Source organism: Oxyura jamaicensis, chromosome 17, assembly GCF_011077185.1.
Source record: "Oxyura jamaicensis isolate SHBP4307 breed ruddy duck chromosome 17, BPBGC_Ojam_1.0, whole genome shotgun sequence".
NCBI classification, from domain to species: domain Eukaryota; kingdom Metazoa; phylum Chordata; class Aves; order Anseriformes; family Anatidae; genus Oxyura; species Oxyura jamaicensis.
In genome coordinates this window covers 6,442,105-6,468,807 of record NC_048909.1, presented here as the reverse complement: position 1 = coordinate 6,468,807, position 26,703 = coordinate 6,442,105, and the positions used below count along the sequence as shown (strand labels likewise).

The following is a 26,703-nucleotide window of genomic DNA, read 5'->3' as shown; positions in this document are numbered from 1 at the left end:
TAAAGCCCGGCGCTCAACGAGCAGCCCCAGCGCGTGGCCGGTTTTCTCTCCTTCCCCATTTCTCCTCCGGCCGACCACCTTTTTTAATGATTGCATTTCACTTGTCGGGGCCCCGTAACAAAGCCATCACCTCCGCGCTGACTCCGGGAGACGAGTTACAATTACAAATTACCACCACAATTAGCGGTGGTTCTTAGAGAAATCAGAAAGGGGAGCGGGAGGCCCACATGCGATTGATTGCTATTCATCCTGCTTCGCGGTGACCTTGCTCTGAAGACGATGATATTCCTTTAGCCTGGAAACCAGATTAAAAAAAAAATAAATTAATTGTAAATTAACAGTAATAACACACATTGCCGTTCAATTAATTTAAGCAGAATGAGGGGGGCGTGAAGAGCAGGCGTTTGTTAAGGCCTGTACAGTTTAATTATTTTTTTTTTTCTCCATGAGATAATGTAATTAATTTATCTTGGAGGGGTGGGGGGACATCACGTATCGGGGAGAACAAAGCAGTTAACAGGCAATGGAAAAATTAAGAGCCCATTATGTAAATGCAGCATGTTTTACAGCATTTAGCTGGGGGGGGGGGAGGTACGGCGGGGTCTGAGGAGTAAGTAAAATAACGAGGACGGATGCTCGGGAAGGCTGTAATTAGGCAGGGCTGGGGCTCGGGGAGGCTGTCAGCGTCCCGGCGGTTGGCGGGGGCTTGGGGCAGGGCTGAGTCCTTGGGGGGGGCGGAGGGGGGGACACGGGGAGGACCCCCCCCCCACCGACCTCAGCGAGTTGATGTTGATGAAGCCGGTGGCGTCGGCGGGCTCGTAGTCCCCTTGCACGTTCATGCTGCGGAGAGAAAAGCAGCGTCACCCACACAGGGACGGGGATTTGGGCTGTGCCCGGGGAGCGGAGGGGATGCTGGAGATGCTCGGCCGTGAGCAACCAGGGCACGGCACATCGTGCACCGTGGGCATGTTTTGCCGGGCGCCCCGGTTCCCCACTGCAGCCCCAAATGTCCCTCCGGGGTGACGTCTGCCACGTGCCACCCTTCGCACCTCCTGCATCGAGCAGCCACGCTGTGTCCCCAGGGGGCTGCCGGCCCCAGGGACGTCCCCACGGCCGTCCCGCTCCGGGCAGGGCAGCGCAACCCCGGCACATCCCCGGCACATCCCAGGCACATCCCCTTCCTTCCCCACAGTCCCAGCCCTGACGGCTTCCCACTGCCCCCCAGACCACGGCTGCCTTCCCAGAAACCACCAACCTTAAAGGAGGTGGGGGGGGGGGGGGGGGGGGAAAAAAAAAAAAGTTTAAAATGATTTTACCTCCCCTGACGGGCTACAGAAAAACCTCTGTGCTTTTATTTTTGCTCATTCGAGTGGTTCTGACCTGCTCTATAATTACGTTACTTTCTACCTACTGTGCAGAGGCATTTCCACACAGCTCTGCCTCTCACAGCTTTCTCTCGGGTTCCTGTGACGCCGTCACTCAAAGGCTTTCAAACCAGCGATGTAGAAATCAAAAAGAAAAGGAAAATGGTTGGAGACGCAGGGAGAATAAGTGCCCCTGCTTTTCTCTCCTCTCTTTTCCCTCAGTCCCACCCCCCTCCATCCTCCTCTTTTTTTTTTTTCTTCCCTCTTTTTTTTTTTTTTTTACTTTATTCATTTAATCTCTCCAAGTGAGAGTGCGAAGCATAATGAAGGGTTGGGATGGATTATTAGGAGCTGTTGATTTTGAGGGGGAGGGAAAGGGGGAAAAAAAGCCAGAGAAGAGAAAGAGAGAAGATAATTTGACATTTACTCCGACTGATCTAAACTCATTCGGGTGTATTTATGGCTTATAAAGTGTTTAGAGAGATTGAAAGGGGCTGAGGGAGGGCCGGGGAGGGGGGGGGGCAGCGAGCAAGCGAGAGAGAAAACAACGTGAAGAAAAGGGAAAAGCCGGAGGGGAAAAAAAAAAATAATATTGACTCCAAAACACGGCTCGTGCTTGGCTGGGAGGAAACCACGGGCCGTCACGGGTGGCCTGGTGGAGAGGTGAGGGATGGGATCCCCGGAGACCCCGTCCCCACTCACCTCACCAGCTCCTCGTTGTACAGGGACCGCGGGGACGCCCTGCCCAGGACGGAGACGTGGCCCTTGAGGACGGAGAGGCGCACGGTGCCCGCCACCGCCTGCTGCGAGCGCGCGATGCAGTGCCGCAGGAACTCGCACTCGGGGCTGTGCCAGAAGCCTGCGGGCACGAGGCAGCGTCAGGGGTGGGGTGGGGAGGCTGGGGGGGGGCTCCCCAGGGGATGTGGAGGGTGTCCCCCACCGGGCTGGGTCCCGCCAGGAAGCCTTTGGGGGGGGGGGTTTAAGGAAAATGAGGTTTGGGGATGGGAAGAGGGGAATGAGGTGCTGGGATGAGCAATGGGGGCCTCGTGTGTGTCCCTTCCCCTCGGTGGCCTCAGCCTCCCCGTGGGCGAGAGGAGATGGAAATCCCTTGCTCGATAAAAGGCACTGTGGACATTTTCATTCCGGCTCCTCTGGTTGGGATTACTGACAGAAAGTCAAAGCTTCATCAAGTTATGACAAAAACAACCCCCCAAAACCCAGCATCTCTGGAGGTCAGGTGGAGACAGAGGGGTGGATGCAGATTCTGGTGTACAGGAGCATCGTGGGCTGGGGGGGGCACCAGGTCTTGGCCCCCAGGATGGGGACAAGCTGCTGTCCCCTGGGACGGGCAGGGATGGGAAAGCCCCAGTGGGATGCAGCGTCCCGGTATCGTCCTGCCTCCCACCAGGTATCACCGCCCGTGGCCGACCCCAGAAATTTACTGGGCTGCCCACTGGGGCAGATGTGTCACGGCAGCCCCTGGCAAGCTCAACTTCCCAGCCCCGTCTAGGGTAACAAGGCTCTGCTTTCCCTTGTGGGGCGCTTCCCCCACCACTGTTTTTGGGAGAGTTTGATTTTTTTCTTCCTAGCACTGAATCGTCCTTGTGGGGTTTGGGGGACACAGGCAAGCCACGTCGGTGCCTGTAGGGAGCTAGCCACCGTCCTGTTCTCCACCTAACCCCGACCACAGCAATCAGCGCCCTTCCTGCCCCCCCCAGCATCCCAATCTGGGCGCTGGGGTGACACACACACTGTGTCACGTCCCCCCAAAAGCCAGCCCTGGGGAGCAGCCAGTGGGGCAGGCGGTGGCACGGCCACGAGCCGAGGCCACCAGGAGCGCACGGAGGGGCCGTGGCCCTGCTGCTCCTCCTGTGCCCCCTCCTGTCACTAAGAGGGGTAATTAGCCAGGGAGTCCTCCAGACCCCCAGAATAAAGCCTGGGAGATAAAGAGGGAGATAGAGGGGGAGAGAGAAAGAGCCCATTCACCGCCCTCCGGCCATCCCCGGGTTTATCTCTCCCATCTCCCTGCCTGCACACCGGTGCCCTCTCACCTTTCCTTTCCCAGCTGGGACTCGCTGGGGCTGAGGCCATTAAAGAAACAAACCCGGGCTTTTGTTGGCTCCCTGTGTAAGGAGGTTTTGCAGTATTTCACATCCTTTTCCCTGCCTCTGCTGGGATAAGGTGATGGGAGGTGGGTACACGGCTCAGGGTTGGGGATGTAACTGGGGGCCTGACCGTGCCGGGCACTTGGGTGAGCATCCTGCTTCTCACCAGCAAAACCATCCCCGGTGCCCCGAATCCCTTCGGCACCACCAAAGGGTGCAGGACCCCCTTCCTTGCACACAGACAACTCCACTGGCCGAGCAAACAAACCCCTCTTCTAGGGAAACACACTCCAAATAAAACTCTTCACGTGCCAGGGCTGACGTGGGGCTGCTGCATCCCCGCGGCAGGGAAAAATAAATAAATAAATGGATCCGAGACACATTAAAAATGATAACCAGCTACTTAAATGCCGGCTCCGGCAGCTGCAGGTGCGAGGAAGCCCCCTCCCTCCTCGCCTCCCACTGCCCACGAATTCCCCGCGAGCAGCAATCCGTCCTAACGCCCCCCCCTGCTTGGTCAGCCCCGTCCTGCCCCGACCGTCCCAAACCCACGGCGTGCAGGGACACAGTGACAATTTTGGTACCTGTGGGACCGACCCAGCCCTCCGCAATGGGATCAGTGGGGATGGGGGAAGGTAAACCCTAAGCCCCCCGAAATCAGGGGCTGGTTTCAATAACGAGGTCTCGCAGGATGGCCAGCTTGAGAGCCCGGCTGCCGGCGCCCACCCGGGGCCAGGAGGGATCTTGCAGCGCATTGGGGTCACGCAGGTGAGCTGAGAGAATATGGGGCCTCGAGGACAACGCTCAGGTGTCACTTCAGTCTGGGTGTGGACCGAGGGACCCGAGCCTGGCAGCTAAACCCCACGAGCCCGACGCAGCACAAGGAGGTGGCGCTGCCAGCCAGCCCACGCAGCTGCAGCTCCGCGTTAAAACCCAAGCACGGGACACGAAGAAGCTCTGCCAGACTCTGCTAGCTCTGCAACCAGCTCCACACACGCCAGCTCTGCTGGAAGCCCACCTGCAGCCTGCAAGCATCCAGGCTGCCCATTCCCTGCCCTCCAGCACCCCTTTAGCCGTGCCTCCGGCTGCTTTGCCGGCACAAACCACTCCGGGATAACCCCTGGCGTGCTCCGAGCCCTCTCCAGGGAGCCACGAGAAGCCCCCGAGCTGGGTCTGCCCCTTGCTCAGGTGGGAGAGGAGCCGTGGAGCATCCCGGAGCCCCTCGCCCAGCGGCAGAAGCAGCCCCTGCGAGTGGTGGGGATGGAGAAACAAATCCCCGGGCACCTGCAGGCTCCTCACTCTTGTGCTTTCACAGCTGCGAGTGTTTAGGAGTAAATACTTCTATGCTTAAGCTAAATAAATAAAGGCGACGCGGCGCAAAGCCTAACAGGACCAGCCCCGGGCTGGTGCAGCATCAGGGAGCACAGGGGCTGCGATTTGAAGGGAAGGCAGTGGTGGGAAGTCACCGGCTGCACAAAGCCAGGAGCTGCTGCGGCCCCGAAATCAAAGGGGAGCAGCCTTTAACAGGCGCTGAGGTCAAAACAGCAGCCGAGGGAAACTCGGACCACGCACGTGGCTGAGCAGCCCCGCACCAAAGCCTCCGTGTGCATCCCAGGAGGAGGGAGAAGTGTGTGATTTCTGTCCCTATCTGGGGGTCCCAGCCAGGGTCCCCTTGTCCCTTAGTGTCCCCATCACCCACACTGCCACTGTGCAGGTGTGCGCAGCACAGCACGGCGGGGGGCTGAGGGAGGCTGGGAGGGGGCTGCCGCTGCCCTGAGCCCACTGCCCTGGTGCGAGGGTGCTGGGGGGAAGGATGGGGGAAGGCTCGGCCACGAGCGAGCAGGGTGGGGATGAGGGTGGGTGCTGTAGCTGGGTGTGCTGCCTGGGACAAGGTGATGGCACCAGGCTCGGGGGGGGTGTCAGGAGCATCCCCCACCAGAGATCCCTCGGGGAAGGTGGCATCACCTCCCGCCAGCAGGTTTGGAGCCCCTTTACCCCAACATCAAACAGGGTGCAGGGATGGGATGCTCTCAAGATCAGGGAATCACAGAACCCCAGACCAGTCTGGGTTGGAAGGGACCTGAAAGACCACCAGGACGAATCCCCCTGCCATGGGCAGGGACACCTCGCACTGGACCAGGTGCCCAAAGCCCCATCCAGCCTGGCCCCGAACCCTTCCAAGGATGGGGCACCCTCAACTTCCCTTGAGGGGGAAGCAAACCCCTCTTTTTTCTTTTTCCCTCAGGACTATCCTCAACAGCCACACCTGAATTTTGTCACCCTGTGGGTGGCAGCGGGGGATGCCGGGGGACACGGTGGCAGCGGGGCACGCTGCAGGGCCTTTACGTACCGTTGTACACCAGCTCGGAGAATTTCAAGGAGAGCCCCTGTTTGATTTTCCGCACCTCCCGGTCCATGGTGAAGGCCTCGATATCTAAATGCGCGTGGTATAGGATCGTCCCCGCTGGGGTCTCATAGATACCTAGCCATTTTTCCAGGCAGGGGGAAAAGCAGAAAAAGAGAGAGAAACGAATGAGACCAAAACTGTCAGCAAATGACAAAAAATAATGACTTGGCTGACAGAAGGAGCTGTGGTCGAGCGCATTCAGTCCCAGCTTGCTGTAAAATGCATCTGTCATTATATTCATGCTGGGGCCGAGACAGTCCACTCCGCACCTTGCGGAGAAAATTTCTAGATTCCCCTCTTTGAAGAGGCACTCTGACGAGGCTAAATGACAGGGTTTGGGAACCGATCCCCCCACCGATCCGTGCCCAACGGTCTGCCGCTGAAAACCTGTAATTAAGCGAACGACGCGGGGCACAGGCGCGGGGAGCGGAGGGCCTGAAATACCCTCCTCTCCCCTCGGCTGCCAAGCCAGCCCCGTGCTGCCACCGCAAGGAAATGAGGGCCAAGAGAGCAGCACCTCGTCCAGGGCTGGCGAGACCCCCCCGGCCCCTTCCCACCTGCCCCCAGTTGCAGGGAAGACGCCGGGATGGAGGGCAGGGGAATTATTGCGGGGTCGGGGGCAAAAGCCATGGGTATGGCGCGGAGGGAGAGCCGCTGCCTTTGTTCCGGCCACTCGGGGTTTGCGTGCCATGGAATGGGTTTAAATCTTGTTTAAATATGATGGCGGCCACGTGGGGGGTTTGCAGACACGGCCTGCCCCTGCCCAGGGTGGTTGCAGGGTCACGTCCCTGTGCCCTGCCTGTGGGGACCGTCCCCTCTCCAACCGGGCACCCACACGGTGCCACGGCCCTGGGAAAGGCAAAGGGCACCCGCACGCTGTGATGGCACGCGCAGAGGCAAGCCTGCATCCCTGAAAAATAAAAACTCTGAGCTCAGCAATGATGGAAGTTACAGGAACGCTGCCTCCAATTCGCCACGCTGCCAAGAGCAAGTTGGGCAGCTTCAGTGAGCTTTGTGGTGCTGGGACCTGCTCCCGGCCCTGCCCTCATCCCTGCCACGGGGCACACAGCTCAGACACCAGATTAATCAGGCCCTTCAATTAAAGGGATGGAGGAGGAGAGCCCCCTGCCTTTCCTTGGCGCAGCCAGCAGCCCCAGGACCCCCATGCAGGACGGTGCCCATGCTCACACGACAGCGGGCACAGCTCCTGTTCGGGGGGCATAAACCCCCAATTTCCGTACACCAAACCTCATCCCCAGCAGGATCCCACAAACTCAGCACCCTCCAGGCACGGGATGGGAGCTGACCGACCCCACGGGGGCCAATTCCCTCCTGTTGGACCACACAGCAGCTCCCCAGCCCCATCCCAGGGGCTCCCCAAGGACCCATCCCCACGGGCACAGCCCTGCGCAGGGCACGCACTGGCACAGGGGCTCCAAATCCCAAGCCCCCTGCGGACACAATTAGCATCCCCTCTCCCTCCCCTTCACGCTAATTAGGGTTGACCAGAGGTTCAGTTTTCCCTCCTGCCCCTCTCCACCCCCGAGCGGTGACAGCGGCGCGGGGACCGCTGTGCCGGGAGGGGAGGTGACAGCCGAGCTCCCGGAGACACCTCCGGAGTGACACTCGCAGCGTCTCCAAGTGTCTATTTTCATCTCCCCGTGTTTACAGGAAAAAGACAGAGGTGTCAGCGACGCAGGCTGCCGGAGCTGCAATCACCCCGCAATTACCGCTGGGGAAGGGGGGCTCGGAGGGGGGGGCAGCCCCGCAGACAGCTGCTGCTGCTTAAAATTTTCTAATTTGTAAGCTCGGCTCTCAGCCCACCTCCAGCCCGGTGCCTTCGCTGCACCCAGTGCAGCCCGGTGCTGATGCTCATGGGACAGGACCTGGTGGAAGGGGAGGGTGATGCCACCCAAAGCTTTCCCCCCCCCCCGGGCAAATATTTGCAAATTGAGTGCAGGATTATAAGAGCAAACACAGCCGGGTGTGGGTTCAAGCAGGGCTTGCTGCTTGCCTCCTGCGTCGGTGTGGTGCCTCGTGGCCTCGCTGGGCGCATCAAGGGGGGGCGGGGGGGGAGAGAAAAAAAAGAATAAGAAAATAGAGGAGAAGCCCCAGCTGAACAGAGCTCGGCTCTTTTGGCAGCGGCCCACCCCTCCTTCCTGCTTCCTCCCCACTGATTTCATTTACTCCACTTAATTAGCCCCCCTCCGGAGTTAAAAAGATAATTTGGTAACGAGGATGGGAACGGGCGCAAGGGGCAGGGAAGGCTGGCACTCGCTGCCCTGCCCCGTCAGCCCCTGTCCTCCCACTAAAACAAACACCTCCAAATCCAGTTAACAGGGCTTAAGGGGCTGGCCCGGGCAAGCTCAGTGCACCCCTCACCCATTATCTTTAACGAATCTCAATTAGGAGCTTAGTAAAAATCAATGCAAATGAATTTCCCCTTTGCCAAACCGTGCGGGTTTGGGAGGTGACGGCGAGGAGGGAAGGTGGCCCGGCAGGGCTGGTGGGGATCTCAGCTGCCCCCGTGGCCGTGGGCAGCCCCAGCGCCGTGCCTCAGTTTCCCCTGGTGAGTGGGGATCCTTGGGCTAACGGGGTCCCGGTGACCCCGCAGAGCCCCGAGCCGGTGCCACCAGCACGTCCCGTGGGATGTCATGGGATTGTCACCTGTGAGCCCAGGCCCTGTCCCTCTTGGTGCTAACCCCATCTGGGATGCAAAATGCTACCAAAAGTGGCTCCTGGCCACCCCCTGCCCCCAGACCGCCCGGGGGAGGCAGGTACCAGCAGCACCCCCTGCTCCAGCCCCATCCCCGCAGGGTCTCCGCTCTTCCCAGCATCTTCTGCTCCCCTCTCACTGAGCATCCTGGCCATCACGGGGCACAAGAGGAGCAAACGGGGGGCAGGATCCTGCTCAAAGGGAGGGGGGAAATGGTAGGGCAAAGGCTCGTTGTCCCCCCCATTGTCCCCCCCGTTGTCCCCAGAAACCCGGTCCTCGCCCACCAGGCAGCGCTGCCGCAGAGCCCTCATCTGCCAACGCGGCAGCGATCGCTCGACAATGTCACGCAGGAGACAAACGTGACAGTTAAATGGGGTTTAGAGAAATTATTAAATGCTGCAAGGGTCACTAGAGCATGTCAGTGGCTCTTTAAATAAAAAAGGAAAAAAAAAAAAAAAGAATTTGACAAATTACTCAGCATCCTGCATGCAAATGTGCAGGCTGGTGCGTGCGGTTTGGGTTGGTTTTGTGTTTTTGGTTGGCTTTTTTTCCCCTTCTTCTGGTTTTAATTCAATTCTCCAAACTCACACCGAATGATTTGGGGTTTTGTTTCTCACCTTCCGTGGCTGATGCCCCGGCAAGGCGCCCGGTGCCCCGCAGCAGGGGCTGAGCGCTGCCGCCGAGCCTTATCAAAATATTTGCTCGTGCCCTGCCACAGAGGGCAAGCTTAAAGAAAGGGAGCCTCTAATTAGGCATTAATGAGATTTAAAACAAAAGAGCAGGGACGAGAAGGGGAAACGGTGATGAGCTACTCCGTTCTACCGGGAGCAGCTCGCTGCCTCCGGAGGTTTCCGATGGAGCTGATCCCCGTGGGTGATTGATACTCAGCCACAGCCCCGAGAAGGCATAAATAAATCAAGGGATCAGCTTCCAAAAAGTGCGGTGACTCGTGTTTGCCTCCCGTGCTTTGTCCCTGTGTCGCACGGCCCTGTACCAGCACCCTCCCGTGCGAGCTGAGGCTCACCCACCAAGCCCCAAGCGTGGCGGATTTCCCCCCGGGCCAGGTGCCACCCCCAGCCCTGGGGTCCCTGGTGGCACTGGGACCCTGGGGCTGGTGCAAACCATGGCACTGACAGTGAGGGGAGAGCTGCCTTCGTTAAAAAACAGTCAGAAATCCTCATAACATCCTAATCCTGCTTGAAAGCTGAAGGAAATGGAGCAGATGAGGGCTGCCAGCGAGGCCAGGACCGGAGCCCCCCAGCGATGCTGAGCATCCACAAAGTCCCACCAGTGTTTTCCCCTTTTTTGGCTATTTTTATGGCTGGGACAGCACCGAGGGCCGGTGGCCGCTCACCTCTGGACTTCATCCCGACGAAGCGGTTCTCCACGATGTCGATGCGCCCCACGCCGTGCTTGCCCCTGCGGAGGAGAAGGGCGGCTGCAGTGGGACAGCGGGCACAAACCCCAAAGGGCAGCATGGGCACCCCTGGGCGGGGCTGGCAGTGCCCGGTGGCATTGGTGGGGACCCCCAGGTTGGAGAGGTTAAAGGCAGATGTTTTTTTTTTTTTTTTTCTCATTTTTGCCTCCTCTTAGCTCTGCCACCCTCTCCCATCCTCGTTTGCCATGGGCAGAGCCCTATGGCACTGGGGCCAGCGGAAAATAAACTGGGCAAGGGGACGGGCACTGGGGACTGGTGATGCTGCAGCCGCACTCGTGATGTCCAAAATCACTTAGAAACCACTTGATTAACATTTAAAAGGAGAAGTACATGGCAAAGCTCAGTCCCATTCAGCTCCGGGGAGTGAAAAGTTGGAGGCCCAGAGGAGGGTGCCTGGCACTGGGTGGCACTGGGTGCTCCAGGAGCGCCGCCCTGTCTCCAGGCACAGGGCAGGGTGGTCCTCGACCCCTCAGGGCACACAATAAATGCACGGGCAGCAAAACCCTAAATCCCCCCCGTGCTCCCGGCCTCGTCACCAGTGTGGCACAGCAGGGACAGCCCCGTCACCACCAGGAACGTGCCCGCCCGCTTCCACCCCAAACCGGGGACCCTGGGGGCTGCGGAGCACTCACGCGACGTCGTTCAGGTACACGAACAGCTCCAGGGCCGAGCGGCGAACGGCCCCGTCCCCGACGTTGGTGACCTTCACGGGGACACCTGCGGGGGCGGGAGGGAGGTGGGCAGGATGAGGCCGGCCATGGCAGGATCCCCTCCCGGCGTCACCCCGCGCGCGCTAAGCAGACGTGACAGATATGAACTCTAAATAACTTCTTAAAAAGGCATATCCAAGCTGCTGCCCGGGGGGAGCGAGGGGAGGGGGACCCACCTCGGGAGAAAAGCGAAATAAATAAATAAAGGCAGGCCATAAAAATGTGTCCCCCCCCCCACCCCTCTCTTTCCCTTCTCTTCTTTTTTAGGGCCTGTGAAATTGCAACCAGGCCCTTAACTAATTGAATTTCACGCTCGGCAATTGTCTTAGGGCGCAGCACCTTCTGTCCCACCAGCCCCTGGCGGGGGGCTGACAACCGAGCCACCCGCCGCCGGGGGGGGGGCACACGCACGCACACGCACGCACATGCACCCCGTGGCGGGACGCTCCCTGGGAATTCATTATTGCACCTTTTTTCCCTTTTTTTCTTTTTCTTTTCTTTTTTTTTCTTTTTTTTTTAAATTTTTAAAGGCCCGGGGTGGGAGGGAGGAAAGCCGGGGATGGGGAGATGGGGAGAGGGCGGCGGCGGCGGTGGTGGTGGTGTGGGGGGGGGAGGCTGAATAGAAAAAGAGGCATTTTCTTGAGCGGTGTGAAATGAGCAATAAATGTATTAGGAAGCTGACAAGGGGGCTGCGGGGCCCACAAAGAAAAGCGGCGCGGAGTTGGAGGCTAATCTCCCCTCCATCTGCCCTCCTCATTACCATCGGGCGCGCTCTCGGTTGCCAATCAGCGCTCAATGCCTCCCTTTCTAGCCTTTATCACGGGGCGCCCGCGAGAGCCGTGTCTGCTGACGGGCTCTGTCAGCTTCCCCCGGCCTAACACCCCCCCACCCCCCTTCTCTTCGCCAGGGGTTTATAAACTCGGTTGTAAATTGCTATTAAATGTAAGTTGCGGCAATAATGAACCTTAAGCCGCTTCTCGCCCGGGCCCCCCCCTCGGCGCCCTCCCCTCGCCCCGGCTCTTTCTATTCTCGTCCTTCGCCGGGGCATTGGCCGGGGTCCGCGCGGCGGAGAGCCGACATTGTCGGGGCTGTTGTTGGCGAAAGCTGCTTAGCCTTTAAAATAGTTAATAATTAGATTAAAACTTCAAATAAATTAACTAGGGGCTGAATGGGGGAGCTGGGGGGGGGGCTCCGCCTGGCGGGGAGGAAGATCGGGAAGCCGGAGCCAGGCTCCCAGCCCCGGGGGCTGCGGGGAGGAGGTGGCACCTCGGAGCAAAGGGGTGGCACGGGGACACCCAGGGGTGGCAGGGTGGGAGTCCTGTGTCCCCTCGCCAGGCTCCAGGGATGGGAAGGGGTGACCCTGCCTCCCCCCCCCCCCCCCCCAAATGACAGCGATCCCATGGTTGGCCCAAGTCCTGCTGGAGCACCAGCATCTCCTCCCCAGCTGTGATGCTGGCCAGGGCCACCTGCATGTCCCCAGGGCCACCAGCACCCACTGCACTGGGATGCCCGGGGAGGCACCTCTCAGCCCGCAGGGGGGTCCCAGTGCCACCAGTTGGAGCCCCATGGGACAAGGAGTCACAAGGGACGTGCCCAGGCCCCCCGCGCAGGACCCCAACGTGCTCCAAGTGGTGCCCCGAGTCGGGGCTTGTCCCACCTCCACCCGAGGGATGCTCCAGGCTCACCAGGGAGCAGGATGTGGCCCTAACAGAGGAAAAATCACCAAAAACAGGCTCGGGGGAAGCTCTTACCCTTCTCAAACTCGATCTCCAGGACATCCGGGGTGTCAGGAGAGTTGGCCGGGTCGCAGGTCTTTGTGTAGAGGCCAGGGGGGGCCGGATTCTGCAAGGGGAGGAAGACAAGGGAAAATCGGTACCGTTGGCACAGCCACCATCACCCGCGTCCCCAGCCCTCGGCACGCTTCACCCACCGCCCCCCGTCCCCATCCCGAAGCGAGGGGGACGCGGCGAGCGCCAGCACAAAGCAGCGCCAGAGCTGGCGGGGGCCCCGGGAACAAAGGGGCCGGAGAAATCAGACAATTTTTCCCCTCAACTTGATCTCATCTTTTTCTTCGACGCCCCCACAGCTGGAGGTGGAATAGCTGCGGAGAAGCAAGTCAGGCAGGGAAAAGTGCGACTTTTTTTCGGTCAGCGCAGAATAAGCCGGGCTGCGGCCCCGTCGGAGCTGGGCTTATTCTGCGCTGACCGAAAAAACGAATGAGGAGGCCTGACCCCAGCAGGTGCTCTAGTCGCACGGGCTCTTTCACGGTGTCCTCGAGGTTAATACACTTGGGGGGGGGAAATGGAGGAACAAAGCAAAAACCCATTTCAGAGCGCATCAACCTTTATGTATATTTTCCCCCAAGATTTGTCGCAAAAGAAGCATCTTATCTCCGCCAGAGCCGGGCCGCGGGGGTGACGGCGGGGAATTGAAGCACGTACCAGATGAAGGAGGAAAAAGTAATAATAATAATAAAAAGCTTTCCCTCCCGGAAAGCAAATGCTTTGCAATTTAGCAAAGCTGAAGCATCCCTCGTGGCTGCTGCCCCATCCAGCTGGGGACCACGCTGTCACGGTCACTCGTGTCGGTGGCACCGCCTCTTGTCCCCTGTGCCACCAGGAAGGGGACCCCAGCAGTGCCCACACACAGCCCCCGTGCTGGGAAGGGGAAGAGAGGGAAACCGAGGCACAGAGCGACCCAGACACCTGCAGCAGGGGAAAAAAGAAAGGCAGCACCAAAGCCAGCTTCTGGCAGCCAGCAACAGCCACACCGAGCCCAAAATGCTTACCCTGCCACCAAACCCACAGGATTTGGTCAAAATCAGAGGGAACATTTCCAAAGGAAACCCGTCCACCTGCACGTCAGCCTCCTCTCTTGGCTTTGCTCCACGTGGCCCATCGGAGCATCCCCATCGCTCCGAGAGGCTCCAGGCCTCTTTCTACTGCCCCGTTTAACGCGAGGTGAGCAGGGGCATGAAAACGATCCCCCAGACCCCAAGCAGCTTCCCACTGCGGGATCATCCGGCTAAGCCCTGCCAAACACCCCACGTTCAGGCAGCTGAAGGTGGAGTTTCTCCAAACGGAGCCTCTCCCGAACGTTTTAAGTGGTGATAAATCAACTTTTCTGCCCAACAGGTGAGAGCTGGAGCCCCCAGCGCCGGGCCCTGCCCGCAGCCAGCCCCGAGCGCAGCCTCCCCTGCCCACGTCTCCTCCCTCCTGCTCCTCGCCACCGAGCAAAAATGGGCGAGGTAGAAAACAGGTTAAACACCACCACCACCAAATACAGCGCAAAAGGAATTGCTTGGAAAAAGAAAAAAAATAATACACAATTTTGAGGGGAAAATTAATTTCCCTGCAGAATTTTCACCTAAAATTTGAGAGATGGGAAATACCTTTTGGGGTGAAAACTCCCCTTTTCTTTTTGGCTCCAACAAATCGCCGAGCCCGGCCATTCCCAGCACCCCGTCCTCATGTCCCAGGAGCACATCCCGGGGCACTTCCCACTGCCCTCCCGCCGTGCCCCGTTTGTGCCCCTTTCTCCCCCTTTTTTTTTTAAACACAACGCACAGGCGCGCGCCTCCCTCGTGCCCCCCAAGCGCGCGCGCGCCCGCACAAATTACACGGGCTGCGGATTTCAATTTTACATCAGCTGGCCTCTCCTAGCCCTGATCATACTGATTAACTAGAGAAACCCGCTGGAGATGATGAAAAACTTGGAGTTCAAAAGGAAAGGACGGGGGGGGCGAAAAATGGAAAGTATTAAAAACTCTTTACTAAACATTGGAAGTCAAAGTCAGGTAGTTTCCAATTTTCCAAGCCAACTATGAAAACCCCTATTAGATAAAATAACTAAATAGAAATAAAAGTGACATTTGGCTTGCATTCCATCATTACGGTGCGAGTCTGTCCTCTTTTTATTCTCTCTCCTAAAAGCACAGTTCAGATGACAAATAGTTTGTTGCAGTGTATCAATGCCTCCTATTTATCCCGCCCCGCAGGGGGGCTAGTCCTGCAATGTCATCTTTAAAGGGGAGAGAGGAAAAAAAAAAGGGGGGGGGGGGGGAAGGAAGAGTGTGTGGAAAGAGAGAGAGGGAGTGGGGGAAGAAAGAAGCAAGAAAAACGGGGCAAGAAGAGAAGAAATTGGAAGCAAATGGTCCATGAAGTAAACCATGATGCAGAGCTATCGATGCCGCAAATGGTTTATTCATCCGGCTGATATTGTTGTGCCCGGGACTGAATGAACTCTTTCAGAGTGCCATATGAAGTTAAAGCAAGTAAATTTCTATCTTTCTCCGCATTAGCTGCCTCATTGCCCTTCAATCGGGCCTCACAGAGGCAGAAAATAGCTCAACCATCTGCTTTCAAATCCCTCCCTTTGGCAGGTCTCCGGGCTCTGGGAGGGGACCCTGCCGCGCCTGGCACCCCGGCCACCCTCGTCCCGGGCTGGGAAGGGGCCGGCGGTGCCACGGCGCTCGGCAGAGCCCTGTCCCGGCACCCGTGGGGGGAGACGTGTCCCTGACCCCCGGACAGCTGCTCAGGGTGTGGGGGAATGGTCCGTCATCTCCTGAAGGGACCCCATTTTCTGGGACCGAAAGGCAGGGTGCGGGGTGAGAGGTGCGGGGTGCCCACGGGGTGTCCGTGGGGATGGGGGTCCCCGGTGGGGCACGGCAAGGGGGAAGGCGCCCCTCTGGAGAGCACCAAGGGGGGAGCAGGATGTCGTCCTCACCTTCCTCATCCTCGCATCCCCATGCTCTAGGTGCGTGCCTGCTCGGCTGGGGGCTGCTGAGCACCAGGGGTTCCTTTGTGCACCGGGGGTCCCGCTGCAGCTCTGCCGGCCTCTCCCCACGCTAATTAGTGCTGATGGAGAGCTGAAGCATCGCAGCCACGCGAGCAGCACTGACACGGCAGGACCACGAGGCTGCAGCCGTGCTGCCGGGAGTGATGTGCAGCGCCCACCCCCATGGGCACCACGGTACCATCAGGGATGCCACTTTTAAGCCATTGTTTCACCCCAAAAGGAGACGAAGAGGAAGCAAATGGGGCCGTGCAGGCTGCAGGCACAGTGTGGGAGCAGCCTGGACCCCTCCGTCCACTCCGGTACGAGGCATGGGGCAGCCCCACTCTCCACCAGCACCTCATCTGTCTCATTGCTCCTTTATTGCCTCCCCGTGACATTTTCCCCTCCGCTGTCCCCCTGAAACCGTCCCATCCCTACTGACGCCGGCGGCAATTAACGTGCCGGGAGAGGCAGCGGGGCCGGGTGGGCGGCAGGGCCTCCCCGCTGCACGGGGCCCGCCGTGAAATTGCCAATTAGGCTGCAAACACACGAGACGCCCTCAGCCCTGTAGCTGCCACCCGCCCGTGATCGATTACCTTGGGGTTCTCCAGGATCCCGGCTTCGTAGCTGTGGTGGGAAGGGAAGGAAAGAGAGAAAAAAGTCACTGCAGAGCCAGCATCCAGTGCCCAGGGACCTGCTGGCAGCGGGGCCACCCCAAAATCACTGCCACCACCCCACGAGGATGGGGGTAAATAGGTTTTAGGGCTCTCCAGAGCTTTTAGCAGCAACCCTGCAAGGAGTGCCGGGCTTGGGAGAGCCCAGGAGCTGCCACATGGGACACGGATGGCTCTGTAGCTTTAGGAAGGAAGGCTTTGGGGCCAGCCTTGTCCAGCTTGTTGTGGCTCAGGAGGACTCGGGCTCTCTGCTCTGGAGGTGTGAAGGACTGTCCTGGCCATGCAGTGGGGGGACACGGTGGCCACAGGCTCTGGGTCCTTGCCCCACAGGACCTGCCCTGCTGCTCACCTGATGTGCATGAGGTTCTCGTCCATGCTCCAGGGTGTCTGGGGGGTCACAGGCACCGGGATGCCGTGCTTCTGCATGGAGAAGGGAGAAATACTCAGCGAGCCTGTGGGTGCAAGCCAGCCTCTGCCACCAGCACAGGACCCGGGGGGCTCAGCCCCAAAAGCACAAAGGCACAACCCCATCTGTGCCTCTGACCCTGCGCCCCACCAGCTCCCCCCTCGATGGGCACACAGGGGACACGGTGCCACAACCCCACACCGTGGAGGGGAACGGCTGCCCCAGCCCCGCCGCGAGCAGAGATGGAGCCCCAGGACATCCTTTAACCGAACTGATGGAGATGTCAGCAATTTATGCTTTTTTTTTTCCCCAGGTCCAGGTCGACTCGTTCCCCCGGCTGGGCTCCTCAGCGACGGGAGGTGACTTGGGGACACGTCGCCTGCACCGCAGGATGCTCTCCAGCCTTCGACAGCACTGATGCTCAACTGGGAGGGGACAACCCCCGTGTCCCCACAGCCTCGTGCCAACACATGCACACAGCCTGGCACGGATCCCCAAACCCACGCACCCCAGGCTCACACCGCCCTGGCACAGCGGTGCCCGGGGCCCCGCACCAGCTGCCTCCCCGGCGCAGCGCACGGCACCGAGCCCAGCTCCCTAACAAGGTCACCGGCGTGCTCAATTATCCACTGACATTTCAATGGGGGAAATTGCCTGTGAAGACGAGGTGAGCACGCAGGGGAATTAGCGGGAGAGGTGACGGCAGCGAGCTGCAGCAGCCAGAGCCCTCGGAGACGTCACCCAGCCGGCGGCATTGCGCTCCTGCTGCACATGAGGCTCCCCGGGCCCCGGCTCTGCGGCTGGGTGTGAGGGTTTGAGGCTGGGTTTGAGGGTTTGAGGCTGTGGGTCCAGGATGTGGCCATCATTTGGTGTGTTCCTGCAGCCCTTACATGTCCCTGGGGCTCTGCTGCTCCTGCAGGACTGCAGCACGGATGCCACCGAGAGCTGAGGAGCAGGGTCTGGGGAGAAGTTATTTGTTGGCGGAGAGAAGGGGAAGGAAAGGCTTTTACTTGTTAAATCATGGTCCTCAACCTATCCCCCAAGAGCACAGCAAGGTGCTGAGATGCCTCCTAAGGCTGCAGAGGAACAAACCCAGCCTTACCTGAGCCAGCAGGGACATTGCCCCAGATTCTCCACCCTCCCATCCCAGGCTGCGGGGATGCTGGACAGCCTCAGCACCCAGTCCCACTCGCAGGGCTGCAGGTGAAGGGTGCTCTGCTGCCCATGGAGCCTCCCGGGAGGGCAGGCAGGGCGCATTTGCACTTCAAATGGCCTCCACGCCACAAGCTCTGACTTGCAGAGAAGGCAAAATGCAGCTTGCCGGGCGCAACTGCTGCTGCTCTGCTGGTTTCTCCAGGTGAGAGGGGGAAAACGCCTCTCCCTGTCCTGTCCCGTGGACAGTCGGAGCTGCACATGCCTCTCAGCCCCCAGAAGCCCTACCCCAGCAGTGCCCTGGCTGCACAGAGGGCAGAGAGCAAGGGCTGGGGGCGCAGACCTGAGCCCCAGCTGGGGACTGACAACAGCGCAGGCACGAGCGTGGTGCCACACCAGGACCAGGACCTTGTCCTTGTCCTCCTCACAGAGGCCTCCTGGATATTGGCAGAGGACATTTCACCTTAATTAATGCTGAGGTCCTTTTATCCTGAGGGGCCGTAATCACAGGCTCTCCCTTTTCCATCACTCACATCCAGCTCACCGAGACCCACCACTGCCTCTGTCGGACCCGAATGCCCTCAGGACTACGAGCCCCCAGCCCTGAGCAAGTCCCTTTCCCTCCCACTGCTGCTCCTCCTGGCAGCCTGGAAGCCTGTGCTTCACACCCCGCTTTTCCACGTGAGCACTTCAAGTGGGATCCTCAGCATCTGGACCCATGTACAAGCAGCCACCGAGCCCTGGTGGCCTTGGCCAACTGTGCCACCACCAAGCAGAGAAGTGGCCTCAGGGCACGAGCCCATCTGGTTCAGCCTCGCCCTGCCCGAGGCCAGGCACCCGCGTGCACCCAAGGTCTCCACCTCCTTCATTAACACCTTTCAGCACTGCAGCAGCTTCTTGCACTGCGGCTGCACAGATCCCTGCTTCCCCCGGCAGCATCCGAGCCCCAAATGCCATCGCCTTGTGTCGTCCCTAAGCACCGAGGTGAGCACAGCCAGGCACTGAAAGGACCTGGCCGTGTCTCCCTCCTCCTGCCCATGAGACAGAATAAAACCCATCCCCGCCCCCCTTTTCATTTTCATTTTTTTTTTAATGCTGAGCATCACCAGAGGCCACGAGGCACTGCAAACCCTCAACCCCAACCTCTTCTCTTTGAGCAGGGCCCCAACCCATTTCACTTTCCTTTTTCCCCCCACTTTCAAAGGAAAAGAAAAAAAGAAAAAAGAAACCCGCAACAAAACCCAAACCCAAAACACATGTTCCATTTTCCCCCGTATAATAAAAACGCCGCGCTCTTAATAACTCCCCTATTTGGCAATTTGTTTGGCAACATATGGAAAGCTCTCGTAAACTCGCCCCTCCGCGATACAACAACAGATGGCAAACACAATCCTCAACACGCCGCTCCCGGCGGCCCCGATGTGCTCGGAGGGCTCCTCGCCCCGCGCCGCGGCCCCGCACCTCGCCTTCCCCGCGCCGCCAGGCGAGCCTAGACGGCAGCTATTTAAAAACCGGAGCAATTTTCTGGTTTGTGCACAGCGCTGCCTTTTTCCCTTTTGATTGATTGAGCCGAGTTGTCAAGCATTGCCATGAAGTCGCTAAAAAAGAAAGGTACCCTGGTGGGCACGTAAAAACCTGATGCAAAACTTCTAATATGTTTTATTGCAACTTGTACTTCAAAAAGGAAGAGACAACAAAGGCGAGCGGATTTGCTTTGTCTGTTATGCGAGTCGCCGAGCTGGGACCCGTTTCCTTGGAAAACGGGTTACAATTAGCAGGCAGGTAATTACGGGCTTTTTAGAAGGGAGGGAGGGAGAAGAAAATAGAAGGGGGAAGAAAGAAAACCGCCCTAGGAAAGCCCATCACGGTGCTGCAGCGATGCCAGGCGGGGCTGGCCGCGGTGAGCATCCTACCTGGGCATAGTCCATCAGCTCGCGGCGCCCGGGGAAGCGCTGGTAGAACTCGGGCAGCCTCCACGGCGCGACGACCTGGCGGCAGGCGGCAGCGTGAGGCTTGCAGCCCCCTCTCATGTCCCCCCCCCCGGGGAAGCCCCCCAGCTGAAATCGAATCTCCCCATGCGAGGGTGGCGTAACCCAAACCCTGACCCCAACGAGGTGCTGGGTGCCGGGGGGAAACAGGCAGCATCGATCATCCCGCAGCTGCCAGGGCACTGTTTGCTCAGTGGCCTGGTGGTGTTTGGGGTAAAAAGAGGTCAATTAAGGATCATTACGGCCCCCTCAAGTGCCAAAATGTCGCTTGGTGCAGCTGGCAGCTTGTTAAGGAGAGGCACGGCCACTCGCATGGGTGTTAAAAGGAAATCCCCCGGGCTGCCTTACCTTGATGCTAGGGCACAGCGCGTAGCAGGTGAGCTCGAACCGAACCTGGTCATTGCCCTGAAACGCAAATGGAAATGCTGAGGGTTTGCCTGGGATGGGAGGTGGGCGCCCCACAGCACGTCGTGCCAGCGGGGGACAGGACCCCGTCGTGGTCCAGCTCGCCCAGCACCTCCAGGAGAGGATCGTGGCCTGGAGGTTGGAGGTTGGGGGAAAGATTGCGGGTTTGGATTTGGGAAAAGAAACTGCAGGATCAGTGGGAGCGGTTAATAAAAGGGAATCTTGAAAATACAGGTGACTGAAGAGCAGCTCCTGGCTGTGCTGCAGCAGGAACAGGAGCAAAACGCCTGCAGCAGAGCGATGGAGGCGCGCCTCGGGGTGCGAGCTCCATCCAACCTGCAGCACGAGCCTCTCTGGGAAACATCTCCCAGCACGAAACACCCCGAGCTGAGCAGGGCAATCATCCTCGAGCACAGAACCGCTCTGATACCACCCCAGACAGAGCCGAGCACTGGGCAACGGTGCCAGGAGGAGCAGAGCTCCCACTGGGCTGATGGCTGAGAGCTGAGCCCCAAGGTCTGGCCGACCCCAACGCTCCAGTGAGCCTACAAAGCCCACGTCTGAGTGCTTGTTCCTGTGCACGCCTCGGAGGGGAGCTGGGGAAGGGAGGAAGAACTCAGCGGCCAGCAGGCTGCAGCAGCTCGTAATTAACTCCCGTTATCTTAATTGGCCCACGCTGATGGGGCACTGCTAATGAGGCCAGGAAGTTGGGAAGGGGCGCGCCTGGGGGTTATTAGCCCTTCCAGGGGAATAGGGCTCACCAAAGCCTATTTCCACCAGCACCAAGGGGCGTAAGGACCCGCTCCCTCCTCTTGGCCCCGGCCCGAAGGATACATTTACGGCCGGGCTGCCGAATCCCCGAGGACTATTACACGGAGGCGAGCAGAGCCACCGAAGCACTCATTTCCCTGACAGGCCCCAAACAAGTCCATCTGCTCCGGCAGCGGGGACACCGCAGATGGCCCACTTTTAAGGCGCTGCGGGCTCAGCCGGGTCGGGTTACCCGCGGTGCTGCCTGCGCCCGCGGCTCTAATGGCTCGGGGAGGCGGCAGAGCCCGGGGAGCAGCCGAGGGGTCCCCGGGCAGCAGCCCCCCACCCAGGGAGCCCGGTGCTGGTGATGCCCAGGGGTGCAGGGGACGCGGCGGCAGCAGGGTATGTTAAGCCTCGAGTGGGTGTTTTCATGAGGAGGGTGCTGGGCAAGGGTGAGATGAGAGGAGGAGGATGCAGGGAAAGCATCGTGGCAGGAACAAGAGTTATTTTGGCCAAGGAGCTCTCTAGCCCCGGTACGGGCATGGCTCTAGGCTGTCCCTGGTCTAATGTCCCCCTCCTTGCAGGGCATCATGCCCCTTGGCTGTCCCCAGTCTCCAGTTCCCCTTCCTGCAGGGCTCCTCCAGCACCACTGGGAACCCCCAGCCCCAGTCCCCTTTACACCAAGACCCTACAGGTGAGCCAAGATGGGAAGGGTCGGGGCAGGATGGGGAGGAGGGGGAATCCAGCCACCCCTGGGTGCCTGCACAGCACCCGAGGGCCCTGCAGAGCAGCCACGCAGGTGGCATCTGGTGACGGTGCCACCCTGAGCGTCCCCAGAGGGGATGGAGGTGCTGGGGGGGGGTTCTCCCTGCTCTGGCCGTTCCTGGGGAAATGTGACACGGTGCCGTGTGTCCCCACCTCCCCAGGACGAGAGATGGGAAGCGGTGGGGGGGGCTGGTGAGGGGCACCCTTGCTCGAAACCATCCAGGAGGGGCCCAGCAGCGAGCTGCCCGTCTCCAGAGCAGGTGCTGCGCCCCGAGCATCCTTCCCACGGTCTCTGGCTGCCTCTAGTGGCAAACCCTCCTCCCTGCCGCCCGGCCGGCCGGCACGGCCACGGGGACAGCTGGCGACAGCCGGGGAGGGCTCGGGGTTTGCCCCAGCCCCTCTGGGGACAGGGGTGCCCCTGTGGCCCCCACCCACCGGCATGGGCACCCCGAAACCCCCCAGCGCGGTGCAGGGTCCCCCCTTCAGCCTCCTTCCCTGCCCAGCCCGTTGCAGTTTTTAAAAGCTGCTGTCGAAAGGGGTTCACTGTTGAAAACGGGGGGATTTCTGACCTACTGGGAACCCTGGCTTGCGACACAACCCTTCCCGCATGCCGCCAGGCTGAGAGAACCGAAATCGAGCAGGGAAAACCCAGAAGGAAGTGTCGCAACGGGGCTGAGCTCTGCAATCCCCCCGGCACCCCCCGAACACCCCCAGGACACGCCCAGAGCACCCCCAGCACCCATACCCGGGCCAGACAAGCAGCCAGAGCCCCCCCCAGCACCCCGTGTCCCCCCGCTCCCCTCACCTTCCCCGTGGCCCCGTGGGCGACGTGCCGGGCTCCCTCCTTCTGGGCGACCTCCACCAGCCCGCGGGCGATGCAGGGCCGGGCCAGCGCGGTGCCCAGCAGGTAGCGGTCCTCGTACACAGCGTTGGCCTGCACCGCCGGCCAGATGAACTCCTCCACGAACTCCCTGCACACGTCCTCGATGTAAACCTGCGGGGACGGAGAGCCGTGGGAGGAGACCCGGGAGGGTCCGGCTCCTCCGGGGAGTTAGGGGGGGCACCCCAAAGGGTCCCTTCTCCTCCCGTCCTAGATGCTGCCAAAAAGGTTTTGCTGCAAAACCTCTGGGACAGGGGCTGCTTGCTGCGGTGTTAGCATCGTGCCCGCACTGATAGGGGGGTGCAGGGGGGGCTCAGAGTCCCCGGAGGGAGGGATGCTGTTACCTTCTTGGCCCCCAGCGCCAGCGCTTTCTTTCGGGCTGCCTCAAAGTCTTCCTTCTGCCCAATGTTGGCCTGAAAAAAAGGAAAAAATATAGTTTGAAAGCTTGCACAAAACTTGGTGTGTGCTCATCCTGCACGGATCAGCACCTGCAGCACCACAGAAGCTGCACTGGCCAGGCTCAGGGCCATCCAGGACGCCTCCCCCCCCCACCCCAGTGGCTTGGGGCCATGCCACCCTGTGCCAACCCCTTGGCTCTGCCCCGACGTGCTGCCCTCGTTAGCAGAGGGTCATTTGGCAGCAAGGACAGGCTGTGCCTCACGGGGCTGGGAAGCTCAGCAGAGCAGCACCAGGCCACCAGCACGCCGTGGTGTTCTTCCCCATGGGGTGCTGTCATTGTCACCCACCCTGCACCCCCAGCCCCTGCCTGCCAGCACCCAGGGGCTCACCAGGTAGGCGACCACGTCGTAGCCCTGCTCCTTCAGCCACACCAGGATGCAGGAGGTGTCCAGGCCCCCGCTGTAGGCGAGGACGACGGTGCCCTTGGGTTGAGCCATGGTGCTGTGAAGAGAGGGGAAAGGGGTTTGCGTCGTGCTGCCCTGCGGAGGCTCTCCGTCCATCCTCTGGTTTGCTTCAGAGGTCCCCAGAGGGCTGATATTTCCAAATCCTGCCCCAAAGGTGAGGCTGGTCTTGTTTGGCACAGGTTTGGCTGATGGTGCTGCAGCCATCCACCACGAAACCCTCCCCCAGTGTCCCCTGAACCGGCCGTGGAGCCGTCCCGGTCCAGCCAGGAGCAGAGGGATGGGATTTTCCGGCCAACACAAACATTATCCAGGGGATGAATAACCAGGAGGCGAGGAGAAGAGCTCCATGTGCATTAACCACGGGGCCAGCAGCTGCTTCGGACAGCGGAGGAGCCCTTTGTGGCGCAGCCCGTGCTGGGATGAGTTCCCCAAATAAAACAAGGGCTCCCAGTGGTGCTCAGCCAAATACCAGCTTGGGGAAAGTGAGCTGCAGGCAGGATGGGGCTCACCATGGCACAGGGGTACCGGGAGCCCCCTGGGGCTGCAAGGAAAAGGGATGAGGGCAAGAAAGAAGCTGCAGCACCCTGCCCACGGCCAGGCTGTGGCTCCTGGGAAAAGGTGGGCACCCTGCCCTTGTGCTGGCTGGTGCAGCACCCGCTGAGCACCCGGGGCACCCTGCAGCAGGCAGGCAGCCACCGGGGCCATCCCGTGCCTACCTTTGCCCCGAGGAGCTGCGGTGGCAGCCACCCGGTGACATGGGGGGGCCGGGCTCGGACACGGAGGAGAGGGAGGCGATGCAGTGCTCGGGCACGACCCGGCACATCCCGGCCCTGCCAGGCACGTGAGCAGCACCCCCAGCCGCGCAGCTCAGCCCCGGTCCAAAGTCTAATTAATAGTTATTGGGAGTTTGTCCTAATTGCGCTGCCAGGGTGAAAGCTCTGCGTGGGGATTTGGTGCCCCTCACCTTTTGGCTGAGGACAGCGAGGAATTCAGCCAGCAATGGGAGAGGGGAGAAGATTCAGCACCCTTAGATTGGGGGGTTGGAGATGTGCAGGGGGGGATCTGGGGGCCGCAGTGCCTCTGCTGGCCGTGGGAAGGGGCCGGGGCTGTCCCGGCAGCCCCCAAGGCAGGCTGTGAATGCAGGGCCCCGCAGAGCCAATTCCAGCTGACCCTTGGCCAGGAAGGCAGACAGCAGAGCCGGCCAGATCCGAGCCCCAGCAGCTTTCGTGCTCCCGCCAAGTCAGCACAATCCTGCTCCTGCTTTTACAAGGGGGGGGGGAGCGCCCCGTGCCCAGCTCCCCCCAGCGCACCGCTCCCGGCAGGCTGCACGTCCCCACGGTGCTCCCCTGGGTCCCAACAGCACCCAATGGAGCATTGCTCAGAGCCAGCCCAGCGCCCCGGAGCAGGATCTGGCCTCACTGAATAGCGGGGGGGGGGGGGGGGGGGGGTTGCCCCCACACCACCCCCCCACCCCTTTATCTAGCTCCCTAACCCTGCCCGTGCCCATCAGGCCGCCTGTGCAGGCAACACCCAGCCTGGTGCAACCGGCGTTTCCATAACCCCTGGGCGTCAGGGTGTGGGCAGAGCTGGGTCGGTGCCCAGCATGCCCCGGCTCAGCCTTTCCCTTCCTCGCCAGGGCATTTACAGGAAAGGCAAATCGCCCTTCCCGAAAGGGGCCAGCCAAAGCACCACGCTGCGTCCGGACAAACTCCCTCCTGTACCCCCAAACCTCGGCCCCTCTGCAGCCTTCGGCATCGCTGCGGAGGGGCACGCTTGGTCCACGAGCAGCAAGGAGGTGGAGAAAACACCTCCACAGTTTGCTCTCAGACCCATCGCTATGCCCAGGGCTCCAGACACCTCGCTTCGCCCCAGGGACACATCCTGGACCACGGGGCCACCCGCAGCCCCAGAAATGCAGCTCCGTGCCCAGGAGGAAGGGAGAGCCTCAGGATTTCGGCGTTACGGGGTAGTAAATCAAAGCAAACAAAGCTCAGCGAAGTGGAACGTGTCGGGGCTTTCTCAGCCCTGATTATTGTGCTGCAGCAGTTTCCTTGTGAGTTAGGGCACGCTTTGTGCCAGAGCGGCTGTTTGCTCTGCCCCACAGGAATACCGAGGCGGTCTGTTTAAGACCAGGAAAAAATAAAAAGGCAGCGGGGCTGGAATAAAAAGCTTGAGTCTCTGGCAAGGAGAGGAACTGCCTTCCCCCGGCGGGTGAGCAGAGCAGCCCTGGTGATGCCGTTTGGGACGGGCAGGGTGCGGGACAGGCTGCGGGGACACGCTGCTGGCACTGGGGTCTGCCTTGGCATCGCAGGCACCGGGGCCTTGTCCTGCCCCCAGCACCCACAAACAGAGCAGGGAGGGCACTGGGGTGGTGCCAGCCGAGGTCCCAGCTCCTCTCCCTGGGGGTGGCCAAGCTGGGGACGCTGTCAGTGTGGTGGGGATCACCCCAGAACTGAGCTAGAAGGGGCTTGGGAGCAGCCTGAACCCCTTTTGGGGACAGGAAGGGGCTGGGACCCCCCTGCCCCGGTTAACTTGGGGATCAGCGAGCTGTTCTCCAGCACCACAGTGGCAGGGACCTGAGGCTGGGTGGAGAGGGGACAGCGAGGGGCAGGGGACAGCGAGGGGCAGGGGACAGGTCCCCCCTCAGCAAAGGGCTCCTTTCCCTTCCACCCCCCACGCCGTGCCCACACTCACCCACTGCACAGGACCCGTGGGAGGCTGGCTGCCCTGGCTGCTTGTCCATCCTCCTCCTCCTCTTCCTCCTCCCTTATAGCCAGGCATGGGCAGGCGGAGCTGCCGCAGGACTGTCCCCTCCGTGGGCACCATCCCCAGGCGAGGCCCTGCCCTCATCCTGCCCGGGGCAAAACGGGGCAGGAGGGGGGGAACTGGCACCCCCAGCCCTGTGGGATGCAGGATTTGCCTCCTGCTGGCTCGCTGCACCGCTCAAGGGGCTGACACCGCTGTCCCCCCCTGCTCCTCCTCAGCATCCATGCAGCTCCAGGGGGTGTCCCCCCAGGGCCCCCTGGCAGCAGAAAACAGCTTGATGGAGGAAGGACGAATTTCCTTGAAACCCCTGGAAACGGAGATTTGCAGCTCCCACAGAGGCGGGGGGCCAGGGACATGCGGGAGGAGAGGGGGCAGAGGGGCTGTGCTCAGGGCAAAGCCAAGTTTCCCTTACAGGTATGCCAAAATCAACATCAGACCTAGCCCTCGGGTATGGAAAACCCAAAACCTGCAGGAAACACCTTTTTTGGGGGGCATCTCAGTATGAGATAAGCGTGAGCGCCAGCGCTCTAACAGCAGC

General features: G+C 60.4%; 1 protein-coding gene across 3 annotated transcripts; it reads right to left on the bottom strand.

Annotated features, from left to right (window-relative positions):
• Positions 1 to 26,227, bottom strand: ASS1 (argininosuccinate synthase 1). Of its 3 annotated transcripts, none has more exons than XM_035341930.1 (15): positions 26,094 to 26,227; positions 23,325 to 23,436; positions 22,881 to 22,949; positions 22,462 to 22,650; positions 20,085 to 20,141; positions 19,662 to 19,736; positions 16,540 to 16,610; positions 16,113 to 16,143; positions 12,492 to 12,582; positions 10,663 to 10,747; positions 9,947 to 10,011; positions 5,820 to 5,951; positions 2,067 to 2,223; positions 775 to 840; positions 1 to 295 (listed from the first exon to the last, which is right to left on the bottom strand). In XM_035341930.1, exons 2-15 carry the CDS (start codon positions 23,430 to 23,432, stop codon positions 241 to 243), a joined length of 1,251 nt encoding a protein of 416 aa, XP_035197821.1. In that variant the 5' UTR covers positions 23,433 to 23,436; positions 26,094 to 26,227; the 3' UTR covers positions 1 to 240. The 3 variants fall into 3 exon arrangements, with proteins under 3 accessions (XP_035197821.1, XP_035197819.1, XP_035197818.1); XM_035341928.1 differs by lacking the exon at positions 26,094 to 26,227 and adding an exon at positions 23,707 to 23,762; XM_035341927.1 differs by lacking the exon at positions 26,094 to 26,227 and having other exon boundaries at positions 23,325 to 23,573.
• Between the last annotated feature and the right edge of the window lie 476 nt (positions 26,228 to 26,703).